The 21,248-nt window shown below is 33.7% G+C and overlaps 3 protein-coding genes and 2 pseudogenes across 3 annotated transcripts; 3 read left to right on the forward strand and 2 right to left on the reverse strand.

Moving 5' to 3' along the window:
- The first annotated feature begins 1,060 nt into the window (after positions 1–1,060).
- LOC120203472 (G2/mitotic-specific cyclin-2-like) lies at positions 1,061–3,572 on the forward strand. The gene is made up of 12 exons (XM_039203759.1): positions 1,061–1,271; positions 1,371–1,509; positions 1,605–1,654; positions 1,767–1,816; positions 1,912–2,052; positions 2,133–2,252; positions 2,340–2,429; positions 2,498–2,719; positions 2,795–2,893; positions 2,999–3,177; positions 3,265–3,446; positions 3,497–3,572. The coding sequence occupies exons 1-11, from the start codon at positions 1,121–1,123 to the stop codon at positions 3,401–3,403; spliced, it is 1,380 nt and encodes a 459-aa protein (XP_039059690.1). The 5' UTR covers positions 1,061–1,120; the 3' UTR covers positions 3,404–3,446; positions 3,497–3,572.
- A 520-nt stretch (positions 3,573–4,092) lies between these two features.
- On the reverse strand, positions 4,093–6,457 carry LOC120203469 (annotated as a pseudogene).
- A 1,899-nt stretch (positions 6,458–8,356) lies between these two features.
- LOC120203541 lies at positions 8,357–10,477 on the forward strand (annotated as a pseudogene).
- A 1,988-nt stretch (positions 10,478–12,465) lies between these two features.
- LOC120203471 (lysM domain-containing GPI-anchored protein 2-like) lies at positions 12,466–14,114 on the reverse strand. Its single transcript, XM_039203758.1, has 3 exons — positions 13,356–14,114; positions 12,918–13,038; positions 12,466–12,789 (listed from the first exon to the last, which is right to left on the reverse strand). The coding sequence occupies exons 1-3, from the start codon at positions 14,101–14,103 to the stop codon at positions 12,522–12,524; spliced, it is 1,137 nt and encodes a 378-aa protein (XP_039059689.1). The 5' UTR covers positions 14,104–14,114; the 3' UTR covers positions 12,466–12,521.
- A 376-nt stretch (positions 14,115–14,490) lies between these two features.
- Positions 14,491–15,262, forward strand: LOC120203542 (O-fucosyltransferase 19-like). Its single transcript, XM_039203815.1, has 2 exons — positions 14,491–14,623; positions 14,699–15,262. The coding sequence occupies exons 1-2, from the start codon at positions 14,495–14,497 to the stop codon at positions 15,260–15,262; spliced, it is 693 nt and encodes a 230-aa protein (XP_039059746.1). The 5' UTR covers positions 14,491–14,494.
- Positions 15,263–21,248: the final 5,986 nt, after the last annotated feature.

The following is a 21,248-nucleotide window of genomic DNA, read 5'->3' on the forward strand; positions in this document are numbered from 1 at the left end:
AAATGTGTAACTTTAAAGTCATAATTCCAGAAAATGTAATGTTATTGAAATGTTAGCCCTGTCTAGGAAGGTAAAAGTACGAATTTTGGTACCTCATAGAGGATAAGGGCATGACTTTATTGTTTCAAAGGAAGGTGATGTAAAGGTTCGATCTTTTGATAGTTAGCATATGTTATTTCGGGTAAGGAACCAAGTAATTGTTCTTTCGGCTTTGGATGGAGTACGAAATGTCTAATATTGTCCCTTGTTAAAAATCTATAATTAATGAAATAGTAAATGAACCTTTAATTCATTTGATATTCAAAAAATTACAAGACTAAAATTTGATTTATTGCTTATAACTTTAAAAAACGACGTAAATTCAAGTATCAAAAAAAAGAATAAAAACACGTTTAAATAAAACAATGTCAATGCAATAAGATTTCATGACATATGTTTTATGTCTATGCGAAGGGTTGCTCACGAAGATCATAAGGGCATGCACTCCTAGAGTGATTCACTAGCCTAAACTTTAAAAGACATGATGGGCCGAGTGGGGCAAAGTATTAAGCATGAATTTCAAAACCCGAATGACCGGATTAGATCGGATAATAAATACTAAATCTGAAAATTATTTAAAAGGAAAGAGAGTATTGAGTGCCACGTGTTTTAAAAGGAACCTTCACCGGCTCCTTAAAGTGGAGAAGAGCGTAACCACGGCTCGATCTTAAAGGCTCGACAACGTGGCACAATACTGATTGTCCAACGAATCACCGTCACCTCTTTTTCAATTTTGTTTCCATCCAACGGTCTCCAATTACTAGCCGTTGGGCTTTCAAATAAAAAGAAAGGATCACATGCAAAAACATCACCACTCGCCTCTTTCCTTAATTCTTTTCCCTTTCCTTTTCATCAACGGAGGTAGAGAGATACAAGGCTTAATCACTGGGGTTTGTCTCGTCTTTCTCTTTTCTTGTGTAATTTGAAACATCAAATTTAAAGGTTCGTTTAGTTGAGAAAAAAATCATCGCTCACATTTCGGTTTACCGGATGTTTTTGGATTCCTCGAGTTCTCTTTGGGTCTATGTTAAGATCAAGTTAAGCTTAGATATTTTTTTTCTTCCATCAATTCTTGCATAAAATGGGTGTTTTCGAATCGGTTTACAGTTTGTTTGATGTTCTTGGTTCTCTTGAAGGTTCTTGGAAGTGGGGTTTTAGTCTTGAAGAAAACGGAAGCATGAGAAGATCGAAGGAGAACAATCCAGGTTCCATTGCAGCACCAAATGGTCAAGGTGATTCTTTTATTATATGATTAGTTCTGGTTACCGGCTGTATACTTCATTTATTTGATTTTCATAAACCTTTTTTCGGTATCTTTTCGAAACTGAAAGATGGGCAAATGATGGGTGGAATCAAGATGGTAAAGGGCATGGAGCAAAATCAAAGAAGGGCACTGAGTAGCATCAATCAGAACACTATAGGAGCTTCACTTCACCGCCCTGGTTTGGCTAATAAAAGAGAATTTCGAGGGTATTTTCGATACTGCCATAATCCCAAACTCCCATTGTTATACTTCTTTTCCTTGTTAATTAAGGTTTCATATTCATCAGTAGTGTCCTAGACAGGAAAGATGGAGTTTGCAATAAGAAGTCAGCTCTGGAAGAAAGACAGACAATACTACAAGGTTCTGTCTAATTTGATCTTTATTTCCACTTCTCTGTCCTTTTTCATTCCTTTGCGTAAATTTTGCTTCAAATACTGAATTCATTCTATTTCTTTTTGTATGTTTAGGAGTTCGGCTGTTGAAAGGGTTATCAACCAGGATCACTTCCTAGAAGTATTATCTATACTGACCACGTATTGTGGAAGCTTTATGATTTTCCATTGAACTGTAGAAAGCTAAATAGAAATCGTTGAACCGAATTCTTGTAGGACACAAAAAACCAAACTCAGTCTACAGTGAAGCCTGGTGGCCTAGACGATATTGAAATTGATGTTTCGGAAGAGTGGGAGGATGCGGTCCCTAGTTTCGTGAAGCACACAGAGGCGGTATTATATGAAACTGATGGAATGGTATGTGTATTTGTTTCAATACCTGCATTTTATTAGCAGTTGAAATGGTTTAACATCGCCTTTCTATCGAACTTACATAGGACATTGAAATGGAAGATATGGAGGAGTCTATAGTTGATATCGACTGCAGCGATTCGAACAATCCACTCGCAGTTGTTGAGTATGTAGATGAAATCTATGCTTACTACAAGAAGACCGAGGTAAGCTTTTGAATGCATTATTATTAGCTATAAGTTTTGCTATGATTCAATTCATGGCGGGTCATTGGTTTTTGAGTTACTTTGCAGGTTTCTTCCTGTGTCTCTCCAAATTACATGGACAGGCAATTTGACATCAATGAGAAGATGAGGGCCATTCTCATTGATTGGCTTATTGAGGTATGGCCTAACCTTAGTTGCTTTAAAAGTTGAAGCCTAGAGATTACTAACAACATCATTTTCAACAGGTTCACTATAAATTCAAACTTATGGAAGAAACATTGTTCCTTACAATCAATCTCATAGACAGATTCTTAGAGCGTTGCACCGTAATCCGAAAGAAGCTTCAATTGGTAGGCATGACGGCTATGTTGTTAGCATGCAAATATGAGGAGGTTTCTGTCCCAATAGTGGAGGATTTTGTTCTGATATCGGACAAAGCTTATACGAAGAAAGATGTTCTGGATATGGTAATTTCCTACAACAGTTCTCAATGCATGCTTTCTGTGTGTAGACATATTTAATAGTTGTTTCTGTGTTTTTAGGAGAAATTAATGGTGAACGCTTTACAATTCAACATGTCTGTGCCGACTCCGTATGTTTTCATGAGGAGATTTCTCAAGGCAGCACAATCTGATAAAAAGGTTAATAATAAAAAAGTTTTCTTTAACGAATTACTATCTAGCGGTAAATCCTCACCATTAAGAGAAAAAAATATACTGATAAGATATTACCCTGTGTCATACCAGCTCGAATTTCTCTCGTTCTTCCTTATCGAGCTGTGCATGGTTGAATATGAAATGCTCAAGTTTCAGCCGTCTCTGCTAGCTGCTGCTGCAATTTACACAGCACAGTGCAGTCTTTGGCGGCTCAAGACCTGGACTAAGACCAGTGAGTGGCATGCTAACTACACAGAAGATCAGCTGCTGTAAGTTCTTATGATATTCAGATCGCTAGGCCAGCCTTAGTTCTTATTATGAAGGATGCTCATGGTAGTTATGATGTTTGTCCACAGGGAATGTTCAAAGTTGATGGTTACTTACCATCACAAGGCTGGATCAGGAAAACTCAAGGGAGTGCATAGAAAGTATAGTTCATACAAGTTTGGATATGCAGCAAAAACTGAACCAGCACTGTTTCTCCTAGATCCGTGACACAACTGCTAGATGATGGTTTGACAATTTGTCAAGTAATCTAATCGGAAAAACCACGGAATTCTCGATTGCAACCAGCACTGTTTCTCCTAAATCTTTGACACACTGCTAGTGGTGGGGTCATTTTGTATGTTCATGCTTTGTGTTTGTTATGTTGATCCCGTGTATTGGAGACTATTGAAATACTCTTGTTACTCTTTCAAACGTAAAAGGGAAATTGAATTTTTCTCAGCCATTACAGATCCCTGACATTATCTAAGAATACGAATCACTGTCGTGTCCAAAAAATGGATTTTGGTCGGAATCATTTAATTGAGACAATCAAAATATATGACCAGGTCTGTCGAACCTGTGTTGCCAGGCTTAAGTTTTCTAATATCGAACCTGAAGAACCTGCATTGAATAATCTATATCATTGATGAATGAAAAGGGTCTACTGCAATTGTTTTCAACATAGTCAAATCTGGATTCAGAAAGAAGAAGAAAAAGAATAAGATTCTGCTGATTCATTCCAATAGTTAAATTTATTACCCATAACCATGAGCAAGTTAATCACAAGGATGAACCCGATGATGACATTTTTCCAAAAATACAATTACAAACTACAATGAATATTATTAGTAAACTAAGGGGAAAGAAATAAGAAAGAGGATGTAAACAACCACCCCAACATCAGACACTTGCTGGAATAGAAATTTATATTTATGTAAGTTCTTCTAAATAATCAAATGTTCAAGCCTAAATTAAAACCAGCAAGTTATCAAGAAAAAAATGCATGCCCCAACTGATATTCACCTTCACATCTGTGCATTTACTTGGCAATATGTTATGGTATCTGCATTTTGGATGCTGCTGCCTCCTTTATGCACTTGACCAGTGAATAGCAGGCTCTGCAAATTATATCCAAAGCTGCATTAATGGGTCGCTGAAGAAATAGCAACAGAATTGCCCAATCCCATCTTATTCCCCAACTGCGAGAGTTGCTCAACGAACTCCATTCCTGTTAAAATTTCTGTCGTGCCATATATAACATGCTTGACAGGTTGCTGATGCTGGGCAAGGTTTTGCAAGCTGCCATACTCCACGTAATTTCCACCACCAAACGTGAAAACAATAGCTTCTTTAAAGGGTCCTTTCAGATGGCTGCTACTAGAGCCAGAGCTTGACTTAGGGGCACAGGGATCAAACACAAGATAAGAATCAATTTCTGGGTTTGGCTTCCCCTCCATCAATGCTTCCACAGTCCTGATCAAAGCCATTGCCTATCACTAGATAAGAGGTTCTTCACACCCGCTGTGACAGCTTTCAGCCCAATCAACAATGTTATTTCTACTAGCAGGATTTGCTGATGCCAACGAAACATTCAACGACTTGATCTTTTTCACATACTGAAATGCACTTGTATCAACCTCAGATTCTATTAGTGCTGCTTCCACTGCTTCTGCTTCAGCTGGATTAATGGTTTCGGAAGAGATAATATATGTTATAGCAAATCGCAGCTTATCCATCTTGGTACCTTTTCCCTTAAGTACAGCCAGCAACTCATTTGGGTAATACCTCCTGTCCATCATATCATTTTCCTTCTTCACATAAGCATCAAGAGATCTTTCCTTTATTTGACCCAAGACATTGTTGCGATGTTAGTGTGTTTATCAATAATCTGCTTCCGCTCTGTCAGTTCAGGCAGAGAGTTCTCTGCATTCATTAAATGCTTTGTGTTCCCAAGCAAGTCTGTCCCATCAAACTCAGTTCCTGCATTCCCACCGGTCCTTCTATTCACCTCATCAACATCTTTCTTATATGTGTTCAATTGAGTCTCGATCTCAACAGCAACTTCAGGGAATTCCAACGAGCCATTTTCCGTCCAAAATGGATCTGAACTATCCAACTCGTACGACTTCATTCCGCCTTTCTCTCCTGGCAGAGTCAACCTATTAAGCTTCAATCCAAGAATGTCATGTACAAGTGGGCGATACCTTAAATCATGTTGTATTGCAGCCAACAACTCAAAATTCCTATCGAAGATACACAAAATTGGACGCTGAAATGAGCTTGCAAAATTGCCACCTTCAGAAAATAAATTGTTCTTTGACAACAAATGATCCCTCAACTTCTGATCCAATTCTGAAGCAACCATCTCAGCTGGTCCACCACGTGGGCATCTTATAATGGGCACCACTGCAAGCGTAGCCAAAACGTAAAATAATCCACTAACAACCCTCTCTATAATATCTTCGATCTCTTTATCCCCAGCTGATGGATCATTCAGTTGCAGATAAGTAGACTTCTGGGACAGTGAAAACAAATTATCCTCCAACGTTACAAACTCCAAATACTGATCGTGTACCTTAGAAATCCTATGGATTGAATCTGACTTCAACGTCCCAGAAGCAAGATCCTCCAAAAGTGGCCTTGGTACGGATGAAGAGAAATTCAGATAAAAACTATCATAGAGAGAACGTGAAGCATCGGCTACAATTCTCTGAGAATGATTAGGCTGAACAAAGTAGACAGCGGGTACATCATTGATAGGTTTTCGATCCTTGTCTATAAGGAAGTAGAGGGTAACACCGTGTTTTCGAAGATCCTTGACATGGATCAAGGGGGACAATATATTTTGACAAAATGTCATAAATCAAGATCTTGTAAACCTCTTCATTCGCAGTTCCAGTTGGATTCACAGGTTGGTTCAGATTCAGCATTCGGATTATACATTCTGTAAAAGCAACCAAAAAAATAAAGACCACAACACCCAATACGATCAAAGCTAAAAAATGACGGATCAAATCCAACAACCCAGTAAAGGAAAACCCAGACAAAGCTAAATTTATAGATTTAGATCGAAAGAAAACAATCAAATTTAACAAAATTTTAACAGTCATCAAAATTAGAAAGAGAAATGAAACTAGGGCAAACGGATGAAGAGAGATCTAAAGAGAAACATACCTGTTTGTTTCTGGCGAAGATTGAGAGCCATAGGTGACTGGAATATAGGATTCAAATTTGTCGCTTCAGCCTCTGGGGAGAGCTCTCCTCTTTCCTTCTCTTGGTTGGAATTTGGAAAATGCTACAGTTTGGTTAATAGAACGTCGCATTATTTATTATTAGAATATAACATATTATTAAAATATATATTTTATCAAATTATTCATGTGATATATTTTATCTTAAATCAGTTGAATTTTAAATATTCAAATGAAAATATTTATATAATAATTCTATAAAATATATTATTTTATTATTTTTATTTTTTCATAGAATTTATATATTTTTTTCAAAATTTAAAAAATAAATAGGTTTAATAAAAGGATTTAATTTAATTTTATCCTCTGAACTTCATATAAAATTTTAGTTGTGGACTTTTTTACAAATCTAAAATAATTTAAGGATAAATTTACAATTTACCTTTCATAGAAAATATTTTTTATTTCAACAATCAGAATGATATGTTTGAAATAATTCTTTTGTTTTGATGACATTTTAATCTAAACTCATGAGAAATGATAAATACCTAAGAAATTTTGGGAATAACGTTCCCAGTAAAATACCCACAAAATGACATTATTGGGAATTTGATTTACTATTCCCTATTGAGAATCTTTGCAATCCAAACAGACATTACATCCTGAAAAAAACTTTACCCCTCCGATAATCATATTTTCTGCCATCCAAACATCCCCTAAAGGTTAAATTACACCAACAACTATTTAATTATATAGGTTCAATTTTAACTAGTTTTTTTAATTTTATTAATTAAATCATTAATTATTTAAATAATATTAATCAAATCATTTATTGTTAGCATATGATAGTTGTACTAATTTAATAATTAAAAAATAATATAATTATATATTTAATCCTTGTTATTTACATATTTTATTAGTTTAGTTCTAATTGAATCTTAACAGCAACCATCTACTAAAAAAAAACTGATATTTGAACTAAATGTCTTGGATAGGGATTTTATTAGATTCTTCTAATGCAAGAGAAAAATCGGAGCATAGAATATATATAACAATAGGGATTGAAAATTGTATATTTTTTTATAGATTGAAATTGTATATTTTTTTATAGACAAAAAGATACTCGAGGTCTATGAACTTTTAAAAAAAATCAATGTCGTCCTCATATTATTTTTTGGATTAATGTGGCCCTCCAACTCAAAAAAGAACTTAATGTGACCATTTGATTAATGTTTTCCGTCGTTGACCAATGGTTCCGTTAATTCCCGCTATTATGAAAATGGGTTAACTATAACCTTAGTCCCTGAAGTCTCTAGAGTTTCCAAAATTGAAAATTTTTGGGATTTAGTGACCAAGGTCGAAGAGAAGAAAATAGTTGAGTGATGAAGGTGTAATTTATCCAATTTATAACAGCAGGAATTAACATGATCGTTGGTCAAAGAAAGAAAATGTTGATCAAAAAATCAGATTAAATTCTTTTTTGAGTTAAAAGACCACATTGATTCAAAAGAATAGGACGAGGGAAACATTGATTTTTTTTAAATCTCAGGGATCTCATATGCCTTTTTGACCTTTTATATATATATATATATATATATATATATATATTGGATCAGTTGCAGTTATCAATTGCAAAACAATGGTGGATAATGATGTCAGTAAAAAATGTCGACCGACACAACAATGAAAGATGACGATAAAAGAAATAGTGACGAAAATCTTCAAAATTAATTTTTTTTAAACTAGGACTAAGTTATAACAATATATGAAAGTCAAAGACTAAATTTTTTATTATACCAGTTTTATTAACTATTTTCTGCATTATATCATGTCATGTGTTAAAAATTATTGAAATAATTTATCTTTTTATTTAACAAAAATAACAAATTTTTGAATCACCGTCATGATCATCTTAAGAAGGTCGTTTTTATACAGAGATGTATAAATAAAGAGGTATGGATAAGATAGAGAACTATGGAAGTATCATCAGACAAAACAGCAATGCAGAGGAAAGTGGGCATCATCGGAGCCGGTGTAAGTGGCCTCCTTGTCTGCAAATACGCCTTGTGCAAAGGTTTCAACCCCATTGTTTTCGAATCCCAATCCACCATCGGAGGTGTTTGGACCAAAACTCTCCGGACCACGAAGCTCCAAACCCCAAAGCCGCTTTATCAGTTCTCCGATTTCCCGTGGCCGCCGTCGGTGACAGAAGATTTTCCCGACAAACACAAGGTCTTCGATTATGTTGAGGCTTATGCAAAGCACTTCGACTTGCTAAAGCACATCAAATTCAACACCAGAGTTGCTGGGATCCAGTCTTGGAGCTCATGAGGTGGCACCGGTGAGCCCTTCAGCCCCATGGGGAAGTGGAAGCTCATTGTTGAAGACTTGAATAACCATCCAACTCGGGTATATATGTATATGTAGTGATACATGCATGCCATGGAGTACTAATTAACTTCATTTCTGCAGATGTACCAGGCGGACTTTGTAATCATCTGTGTAGGGCGGTTCAGCGGTGTGCCAAATATCCCAGAATTCCCTCCGAACAAGGGTCCCGAAGCATTTCACGGTAAGGTGATACACTCCATGGACTACGCGGCCATGGAAGATGCAAAAGCGGTGGAATTCATCAAAGGCAAAAGAGTCCTCGTTGTTGGGTTCCAGAAATCCGCACTGGACATGGCCATGGAGTGCTCTACAGCAAACGGGATGGAAAATCCATGCACAGTTTTATACAGGACAGCACACTGGAATCTCCCTGATTATCTTCCCTGGGGGTTTTCATTGGCACATATGTATCTTACTCGTTTCTTACACCCGTGAAGGGCTTCTTCTTGCTCTCTTAGCCACAGTTCTTGCACGTCTGGTAAACTTCAAATCAAATGACATGGCGTTTGTATAGTTTTTTTTTCTTTTCTTTTTCTTTTTTTTTTTCACTTTTGGTTATTTGACAGAGATGTGCGTGTTCGAAATTTGTGGAGAGTGACATAAAAAGGAAGCTTCGTTTGGCGAAGAAACGACACCGTACCAACGCACAGTTTCCACCATAAAATCAGTTCTTGCATGATCTCGACTGTCCCGGAAAATTTCTACGACTAAGTTGAAGATGGAGAAATCAAATTGAAGAAGGCATCGGGTTTTAGTTTCTGTCACTACGGCGTCCTGGTCGACGGCGAGACTGCACCTATATAGGCTGACGTCGTCGTTTTGGCAACGGGGTTCAAGGGGAGAAGAAGCTCAAACACATTTTCGTGTTTGCAATTGAGCTAATTACACTAGATATCCCCAAACTCTAGGTTAAATTGTAGATTCATCTTCACACTTCAAAGTATAACAGCCTATTCCTCAAAACATCAATCAAATCCTTCCGTTAACCAGACCATTAGTATGAGTGATAAATGGAAATTTCAATATAATTTAAAATATGTTTAGCACATATAATTCAAAATTTTAAACGCATGTATCTATTGTATGGATAGTACAGTTTTAACTTACTAAAAACATACAGTGTTACTGAATTTTAAGAGGATAAATTAATAAAAATAAATAAATGTTTTGAGCATGCTCCGTATATATCAAATCCAAATTCATAAGCAGCTGCCAAACTGATGGAAGGATTAGTTAAAAGACCTTATTGATAAGATATTAATATTTTAGAGACTCGAGTATATATATACAAATTTAGAATATGGACATGATCCGGGGACGTGTGATGTAATTCACCCTTTTTAAACTCTAATAAAGTTTGTTGTTTCGAACACACAGGGAATGCATTCAGCCGAGGATACCACAACTAGCAGCAGTGATAGGATACTCTAAAAGCGTGGCAAATTTGTACACATCGGAGATAAGATGCCGGTGGCTGGTCGAACTCCTCGATGGCACGTTCAAGCTACCGAGCATCGAAGAGATGGAGAAAGACGTGAAAGAATGTGAAGATTACCTGAAACAATACTCGGGCGTAAACTACAAAAGAAAGTGCATCGGTGCCCTTCATGTATGGTATAAAGACCAACTATGCAAAGACACGGGTTGGAGCCCCAGGAGGAGGAAGACATTGTTTGCTGAACTGTTCGTACCTTATGGTCCCTTGGATTATGTCCAGTGATGGAACAAGGAGAGCACTCGGAGCAATAATTTATTCCCGGACATAAAATCATGTGTATGTTTTGATTATGTGTCTTCATGAACCAACTTTCTTCACACATTTATTTGCAGTCAAATAATTACGTATAAATATATAATGATGTTGCTATTTAAACCTCTTAATAATATCATGAAAAAAGTAATTTATAAAAAAATTATTAATTTGAGGTCAATATAAAGTTATATTTGATCAAAGATGACTCTCGATCAGAATTTTAATATTCATAATGATCGAACCCGATAACTCAAGAAATAATCTCAACTTTTCGCAATACAGGCGGATTGTGTTGTAACGTTACTTGATCAACTTTTCTAACAATTATATCTCTTATTTTATCCCAAAAGAAAAACAATTGAGTATCTCGCGGATCCCTTTATTATAGGGATTTGTTTGGGTATTTTGATTTATCCAAATTTGATAGTTATATCTTTCGTCAGCTATTTGATTTTAGGGTAAATTACATAAATAGTCCCCCGATCATATAGAGTTGATATGTTAAGTCTCTTAACTATTAAAAGTTATAAAATGATCATCTGACTATTCATTATATTCAAAACTCGTCTTGACTGAGACATGACAAAATATAATCTTGTAATCTAAAATAAATATCATATCTTAATCAGCGTGTTAAAGTCCAACTCAGACGACCGTTAATTTTTTAACAGAAAATGATGAGTTCGAAACTTAATGAATAGTCAAGTAATCATTTAATAAGTTTTGATAGTCGAAAGACTCAACAAAGCAACTCCATGTAGTTAAAGGACCATTTTATAATTTTTGTAGTCAAGGGACTCAATAAAATAATATCATATAGTAGGGTAACATTTGTGTACTTTAACCTTGATTTAATCTAAATTTAGAGAAATTTAATTTAAGTTAAATTCGAATTAAAATTTATGCTCGATCTGATTTGATTTGACATAAATAAAAATATTTTATTTGATAAAATAAAATGATAAATGAAAAAAAATATGGAGAGAAATGAGAAAAGTATTATAATATTATTTCTTATATTTTTATCTACGGTGAAAGATTTTCATCCTAAATAATAATTCAATTTGATCTCATTCTTTATAAAACTTGACGCAGTTTAAACTCTAATTTTTTTTTAAAAAATGATCCTATTGAATTTGAATCCTTTATATTCAAATAAAACAATCACTATTATATGTGTTGAATTTGTTAATTTAATTTATTTAAAAAAATTTAAGGTTCTTCAAATAATTTTTTTATTTGAAATTGAAGCATAAATAAATAATAATAATTTTACATGTTTTAAAATAATAAGCATTAGTTTCATTATAGTTCCAGTTTTATTCAAATTTTAACCCGTATAATAATTAAATTAAACAATTTAATAACAAAAAATAGTAATTTGAAGCAATTAATTGACGAGTAATTTCAAGTTCCATCCTCTCTTTATATTGGGGAAAAAAATCTCAATTATGAATTTATGTTCATGCCTAAGTCAAGCTGCGTGTCAGCTTATGATTTGTCGATATGTTCTAATGGAGTACGCATTGAAAAACATGATTTCAAACCAGAAAATGTAGTGTATGAAAATGACCGAAATCAAACTATATTTTATCTATTTTTTTCTCTAAAACTAATTCTTATTCACCTTTTTTATCCTTATCGAATCTAATGGAATTTGCACGAACTGAGCGACCTCATTAGTAAAAGAATTTTTATTATTTCTTGAGGTCTCGGGTTCGAATATCAGAAATATCAGGGTTGTGAGTGTTCAATATCAAATGGTTGAGAGTTATCTTTAAACAGATACTACATTGTACTAACCCAATATTAATAAAAAAAAATCTAATGAAATTTATTTTTTCTGAGAAATAAGGTCGAATTGTTGTATTACTGTGTATATCTGATTATATATCATATACATATATTGGTAATTATTAGTAAATTATCCTTAATTAATAAATACTAGCTAATTGAGTTTATACACATACAGTCTTCTAATTCTCTGGGTTTTGAGATATATATTTAGGGTTCAATACCAAAACAATATCAACATGAAAACAATATTCCAATTCGAACCGATTCTCGAGACATCGTTGCTCAAACAAGTTGGATCCCGGTCCTGAACCAGGGTAGTGAAGATGCTCGAGTTGTTGTAGCCGGCGTAGGCACATGTCAATCGACTGCAACCCGACACGCTGACATTGCCAGGGGACAAAATTTGGAGGCCTTCGCATAACATGGATGGGCATCTTTCCCACCTGGATGGCCTATTAGTTCCGGATGGTTCACAGTGTAACCTGGCCAAAACCAGCATCAGATGTTAATGAAATTGGCAAACGGAAAAACACAAATTTCTAAAATGATAAGATGGGGGATAGATCCAGGTGTGCAGCCACTGACAAGGTGTGTAGAGATATAATCTTACGTCCAGTTGTTAGCAGCTTCACATGTGCATCTAACGCAACCGTGGGCGGTGAAGACGTACGTGCCATTAGCAGCAAGCAAAGGAGAGTCCAATGAGTCGGATCTTACTGACGTGTTACAAGCTGTTGAGAAATAACAAATTAATCATATTACACTGCTATCATTTTTGTTAATATACGTAAGTGTTACACGAGTCGAACATTACCCAATTTAATATCTATTCGGTCGATAATCACCCTAGTCTCATGTTTTTGGAGTAAACCAAGAAATCAAACATTTACAACTGGATACCACCAATGGAGAAGAAAAACAAATGGTGGGTCATCCCGTCCATCATAATGATTTGACAAGACTGTGTGCTGTTATTCTCGCCACCGATTATTGAAGGTTAAACCGTAAAAATTTCCAAAATAGTACGGGTAAAACGAAATTACCATACCTCTGAGAGGAACGTCAATGGGTTGCTCAGCTTTCAACTCGTTCTTGGCGGTGATGCCATTAATCCGACCCAAAGTCTGCTCATCGGCCCCAAACTCCCGAGCAATCTCCGCCAGAGTACTGTTCGGCCTCACCACGTGACTGTAATGCACCACTCTCTGCCCCTCAACGTCATCGCAGCTACAAGGCAACGGGATTCGTAGGCGCTGCCCGACTTCGATATTATTCGGGTCCGAAATATTGTTGGCGACCGCGATTTCCGGGTACAAAACTAGCCGCGAGAACACCTCGGCCGCTATGTGGTAGAGCCCGTCATCCGGTTGAACTGTGTATGTCGGGCCGCCGTAGGAAGTCCCGGTCCCGTTATAACAAACGCAATTGATGGGGACCCTGATGACCCGTTGCGCGGCCACGGCGGAGCTGGGCGGTGTGGAGGGAGGCAAGCCGTTGGCTCCGAGCAGGCTCCGGAAGCTCGTGACGTTGAAAAGCGTTCGAATAGCGCCGAGGTTGGTGTTGTTGACGGTGGTGTACCCGACAAGGGCACGGCATGAGTTTGGGGAGCTGCTGCACCTGAAGGTTTGAGCTACGGAGAGGTCCACGGCGGTGAGAGCTAAGAGCAGCCCAGAAATTAGAATCAACAGCTTAGACAAACCCATGATTCGAAATTTGGATATCGGGAGAAATTGGGTTGAATAAGATTTTTGTACGTTGGAATTATTACAAGAGATTGATGGGAAACCGACAAACATGTGAATGAGTCGTATTCGTTCTTCTTGAATTATAAAGCCTTTTTAATTCCATCATCGTTATCGTGCAGATTATAAGTCGTATTTATGGATTTCAGACAAGGAAGTAAGTAGCCACCATTGACTTATTATAGTGTTTTCGCCGGTCAACGCGTTCACCGTAATCCTATGTTATCAGCTATGTCGGGCCTGACCTCGTTTCTACAATTTGCAGCTTAGGGTTTACTTTTATTATACAATATATATTTCATAAATATAACTAAAAGTTTGTCAGAATACACATACATGTTAATAATGAATATCATTGGGTTTTATTTAATTTTCCATTTGATATTAACTAAAAGTTACGGTCATATTTTCAGTACCGGTAACTGAATGAAATTTGGCTGATGAAATGGCTGCACATATCATTTGCCGTAGGTTCGAACCGGATATGCTCGCATTTTCTGGATGTTATTATGGGGGAGGAGTAAGAGAAAGGGAGGAACTCGGTGCAATCCGGAAGAGATGGAAAACTTTAAACGTAAGACCAAGCAAATTGTTGACTGAAAAGAGCTTATGAAGCATTCAAACATGCTTAATTTGGTACGAACTGCAGGTGAGCAACCCTGAAAAGGTGAGAAGACATGGAAGATGCCCGCTGACTCCAGAGGAAATTGGTTTAATGCTGAGAGCACTGGGTTTTGGCAGTGATGTTCACATTTATGTGGCATCAGGTGAAGTATTTGGAGGTGAAGAGACATTGGCTCCTTTAAAAGCACTCTTCCCAAATTTCCATTCAAAAGAGACTATAGCCACCGAGGAGGAGTTGGCTCCATTTTACTGGACTACATTGTTTGTGATGAAAGCGATGTGTTCGTCACAAACAATAGCGGAAACATGGCTCGAATTTTACCCGGTAGGGATGAGTTCCATGAAAATGCACAGCTGCATATGCGAGGCTAAGGATCTCGAATCAAGTCAAGATCAAACTCCTACAGACAGGAACAATGGTGTTGAAGCGAGTGATGAAAAAGAACAACAATATCTTGAAGAGGATCCGGATTGGACGGACATCGATTATTTGGATAACAATGTTGTGTCCAAGGAATTACCTAACGTGGACAGTAGTGTGTTAACCAAACATGGACAACCTGAAGTGGAAGAGTTCTTTTCAGACTAAACCGAAGCCAGCAACAGGTTGGTTCTTCCTCAAATTTTTGTTATTATTTGGGCTTGGCGACCAAAATAGTGGAGTCCTTTGCTACTATTCTAATCTGACATTGAAGGGAAGGCAAAGACTCTGGACATAAAAAGAAGGCTTAATATAAAATTAGATGCCTAAACTATACTTAAAATTAACTTTTAATGCCTATAATTTTTTTTGTTAAAAATAAGTGTCTAAATTTTTTTCTATTACATTTTTAATTGTTTATCGTTAAAAAAAATCGTTAAGTGACACGTGTCATGTCTATATTTTTTTTTAAAAAATAAATAATATTTTATTTTTAAAATAATCTAGACATGACAAGTGCCACCTAATATTTTTTTTAACAGTAAACACCTAAGAATGTAATGGATAAAACTTTAAATATCTATTTTTAACAAAAAATTATTTAGACACTAAAATTATTAAATGAAGCCGGCCTATCTCGTCGTACGTCGTCTCAATCAATAAACATTTTTATCTCATTTTAAAGGTAAACCTTCATCTTTTTTCTACGTGTAAATAAAGAATGAGCAGTTATTTAAAATTTATTTAAAAATTAATAGATATGATTCATTGAAATCATGAATGATATAATGAGCCGCGTTGATGAAATAATTTCTCTTAATTTAGGATTTAGCATATTAATTTGTTGAAAAATAATAAGAGGAGAAATAGGAAAATGTCTTAGCCTTGTTAGGCTTCACATGGCTAAACCTAATGATGGTTAATTAAGAAAACTATCCTCTCACTTGGCCATGGGGTTAATAATAAAGCAGGGAGCAATCATTGAAATGGTGGGGGCAGGAGTGGGTCAATTCCAAACACCCTCAATGGTCTATTTATCTTTATTTGACCACTAATTTCAAACATTCTTTCAACATAAATAAAATTTTAGGATAAGTTACATATTTAGTACACGAATTATTAATTTAATCTGTTTTAGATCTTAAATTTTAATTTTTTTTAAAATCATACTTAACTTTTAGTTTTTGTTTAATTTTAGTATCCACCGTTAAAAACCTATCGCGTTAAGTACCTAAAATATCATTTTCGATCTACTTTACTACCTGGACTTTCATTTCTTTTCAAAATTTGAAGTTAAATTTTGAACGGGTGTACTAAAATGAAACATAAATTAAACTTTAGGTATGACTTTGAAAAAATTAAAAAATTAAGTATTAAAAATAGATTAAAACTGATGATTTAGATATTAAACGCGTAATTTATCCAAATTTTTATATTTTTCAGAAGATATGATCATTCTTCAAACATCCCTCTATCTGTCCTTGTTGGACTCCAATTGTACATTTGCAAATTTCCTTTGCCCTTACAAAATTCACTTATAAGACGTTGGCATCATTAAAAGACAAATTAGATTTATATTTATATAATCATTTTCACAATATAATATTTTATAATAAAAAAATTTAAAACTTTAAACCTATCATTTGTTAAGGTCTCTTTCACAATATAAAGTTTAAAATAAAAAAAAATTATCGGATAAAAGGATAAACTCAAAAAATAGTGCAGGAAAGAGGAGAGCAATAATTAGTGCAGTGCCTATCACAATCAAATTATGGAAGTTTGATTGAAATTCTTTTCCCCCTGTCTTATCCCCATTTTCTTTTTGGAATTTTGAGATAATTCAGTTTATTTCTTATTATTATTATTAGGGTAAATTATGTATTTAATATTTAAATTATTAGTTTGATTTGTTTTAGTATTTGAATTTTTAATTTTTTTAAAAGCATACTTAATGTTTAGTTTCATTTTATTATAGTACCTACCATGAAAATTTTTGCACGTTTAGCACTTAAACTATCAATTTTTTGTCTGTTTTAGTACCTAAATTTTCATTTTTCTTTAAACTTAACGTCAAATTTTGAACGAGTACTAACAAAAACTAAAGTTTTTAACAGCGGGATACTAAAATTAAACTTTATGTATGGTTTTAAAAAAATTAAAAATTTAGATACTAAAATATAAAACAGACCAAAATTGATATTGAAATACGGGAGTAATTTGTCGTAGCAGTGTTTATTATCTAACATTCGATTATTTGACTATCCGAATAGTTGTACGAATGAAATGATATTAGTGATTAAGAAATTTGTTGTTATTTTAATTTTGAGCACTGTGTATATAAAAATATAATTGGGAGTGATTGTATATATATCAACTTCTTATTCATCTCATATTTATATATATATGCTATCAAAGTAATTTACCCATTAATTCTTTTATTTTTGAAAAAATCAGAAATAAATTAACTTTAAGATTTAAAAGTTCAAATTATTTGATTAAAACCCATAATTATGGACATATATTTTTAATGTATATTTTTATCATAAATTATTTCGAATATTTTCGATCATTAATAATAAATTATTTCGAAAACTATCTAAAACATAATGTATTTTTTTATTAAGTTAAGAGGATTATAAAGTAATATTTGTTTTAATATTCTCGATCATCCTGCTACAATTATTGGTGTTTGAACTCACGACCTTTAGAAATAACTAATATTTTTTTTATTACTGAGATCGTTTAGTTCATGCAAGTCTAATGCATCTTTGTAATTAAACACAAATATATTCAAATTCAATTACTTTATGACTTTCCAAATAAGCCCCCCTTTTTTACATACCTTTGACTTTTTTATCCAAAATAGTTTTTGAGAAAATCTCCTTTGAATGTTAAAGTTGCCAAAAGTTTAGAGCAGATCCTGGCATGGTGGCAAGGATGAACGAGAGACGGCTAGGGTAGTTACCCTCTGAAAATTTAAAATTATCATATATTTTAAAAAAAATTATATATTTTTTATTAAAAATATATTTTCGACTCCCAAAATTTTAATTTCCCTTAAGTTTAAGTTTATCCCACTAACATAGAGTCATAAACCCGTCCTTGAATTGTGGGTAACAATGAGCAGCTTTGAAGGGCATTTTCCATATTGGAATGAATCAGTAAATTTACATCAATGTTCAAGTTCCTGATGAGTTACAGCAGCGTAAATCTTGTTGTTTGACCTCGAGTGGGTCAAATTTACCACTATAAAATAATTACCACAAGATTTCAATGCCCTTCTCTCTCTACTGCAAAATTGGGATACTTTTGTGTGCCGTACCATGTCATTCACATGCACAGAGGAAACAAGATTGACCCAAACTCAGCTGAAATCTCCTTTAAATACGTATATCTCTCTTCTCTCATGTGATCTCCACTTGGGCCTCTTCCTATAAGAAAGAACACCATGATCAGATTCTCTCACCTTTTTACCTGGGAAAAAAAGGGTATCTCTCTCTCTTTTATCGACGGTTTTACAACAACGAATAAATAAAAGGTGGTCAATTCTATTGGCCTTTTGAAACAAGTTGGTGGGTGGGACAATGTGCATATTCTCCCTTTTTTTTTATTCCCTCACTTTCAACCATGCATTTGTTTAGGGTTTTTAAGCACTTCCGGCAAGTTGGGTATTATTTTATGCATAAGAATAAAATAACTATTACGATGAGAATCATTAATTGATTAACGATCTATATATATTTTTACGTGATAATTTTATAGATGCTTAATTGTTGATATATTAGATGCCACATCACCAAATGTCACGTTATTAAAGTGAGAATGTGACTCATATATCATTACCTAAAATGATGATGTGGCGCGTATCTCGTCCTTTAAAGTGATCGCATGACATGTACTACATCATCAATTATAGTAAAAATATCATGTTAACAAGTCACTTGATAGTTAATTAACTAAATATTTTCATATGTCATTGCTTTTTTTTTTATCAAAATTTTAAATACATAAAATTAAAATGTTTCAAAAAATAAATATTAAGGTGGCGTTTGGTTCGCTGGAACGTTTCGGAGGGAATTGAAATCTGTGAAGGAATTGGAATCTGTCAGGAATTTGAATCCAATTTCATATTCTGTTTGGTTGGCAGGAAATTGAATTGGAATCAAATTCCATATTTTGTTTGGTTCGCATACATGTCAGATGAATTTGATTTCAGTAATGTAAAATGACAGGATTGCCCATCTTGTTTTTTTTGCTTAATTTTAGTTTGTTTTATAAATTACATGTAGCAATATATTATAAAATTTTAAAAAATATTAAATTTTAATTTTATTGATTGATTATTTATTTCAATAAATTATAAAAAGTATACTAATAAAACATCATAAGTTAAAATCATCCCAATTAGGGATGGCCATGAGTCGGGTTGGGTTTTTGGTCCACCCGACCCGACTCGAGAACAAGGGAACCTCCATCCGTGACCCGACCCGACCAAAATAAAGTTTCACCCGACCCGACCCGAATATATGAATTAAAAATCCGACCCGAAATAATAATAAAAATTATTCAATAAAAACAGTGACTTAATTGAAAATATATATATAGGGGTATTATTGTAATTATTCTTAAATATATAAGGTAAAATTATATATTTTTTCCGGGTCAGTTCGGGTATTTTTCACCCTAAACTCGACCCGACCCGACCCGAATACCACACTTAAAAAAAAACCGACCCGACCCGACCAAAGTAAAGTTTCACCCGACCCGACCCGAATATATGAATTAGAAACCCAACCCCACCCCACCCGAAATAATAAAAAAATATTTTTATTCAATATATGAATAAGTTACCAAAAGATTGATGAGGGTAGTATGGTCAAATTTCAATTCCCTCCAACAAGGGAATTGAATTCTATCATAAAATAGATGGAATTCACTTTTCCTCATCTGATGGAAAGTTAAAGTCATAAGCGATTTCAATTCCCCTTGAAAAATTTAAACCAAACATGGAAAAGTGATGGAATTAAATTTCAATTCCCCATAATTCTAAGAGATTCCTGCGAACCAAACCCTAATAATCATTTGTAAAAATGGTAGAACCTAATTTTTATGATGTACCCCAACAAGTGGGTGTTATGATGATAAACTTGGAGTACAAAATCAGAAATATTTCATATCATCAATGTTGGAATTATCCCTTGATAATGGATATCCTGCCGCTGCCAGACTTGCATAAAGTACGCATACACCCATTGTCGCAAAAGGTACATCCATCCATATAAAGTACATATATTAAGGAAAAGAGTTAAGTATACGTATGATCACTTATCTTTGTATTTTATTTATTTTTGATCATTGATTTTAAAAAAAATATAATATTTGTCACTTTTAATTTAATTAAGTTGTGACCACTCCGAGTTAACTATCATTGACAGAAGTTAAATATTTTAATATAATCATACATTTAGTCTCTGTTATTTATATATTCTGTCAAATTAGTCATACTTTTAATAAATTAAAATAAATTATATAATTTTAAATAAAAATGAAAATAAATATTTTTAAATTCAGTTAATAATAAAATATTTTTTAAATTCAATTAATAATAATCTATTTTTAATAAGTTAATATAAAAATATTTTTAAATTAATATATATAATTATATTATATATAATCCAGGTAACGGGTATCTGGTTCATATTTTTTTCTTTAAATTATATTATTTTATAAAAATTATATAGAAAAATTCTAAAATTTAAAAGTATGTAATATATATAATCCACACATAAATTTTTAAAATTAAAATTATAAAATTGGAAATAAAATTAATCAAAAATTAAAATAAAGAAACACAATTAAATTTAAAATGTTTTGAAGTTAAAATAAATATTTAAAAAATTAAAACGTTAATGTGAAATAATTTAAGAAATTAAAAATTTAGAACGTAATGGTGTCAAAATTTAAGAAATTAGGATTTTAAAATGTTATTGTGAAATAATTTGAGAATTATAAATAAAAATTTTAATAAAAAATAAAAAAATAAAAAATATATCATAAATCGGGTACCGGATCGGTGGGTACCCGGTTAACCAACATTTTGTGACCCAAGCCCTACTTAGAAATCGAAAAAAATAAAGGGTTGAGTACCCGACCT

Source organism: Hibiscus syriacus, unplaced genomic scaffold (genome assembly GCF_006381635.1).
Source record: "Hibiscus syriacus cultivar Baekdansim isolate YM2019G1 unplaced genomic scaffold, ASM638163v2 tig00009942_pilon, whole genome shotgun sequence".
NCBI classification, from domain to species: Eukaryota; Viridiplantae; Streptophyta; class Magnoliopsida; order Malvales; family Malvaceae; genus Hibiscus; species Hibiscus syriacus.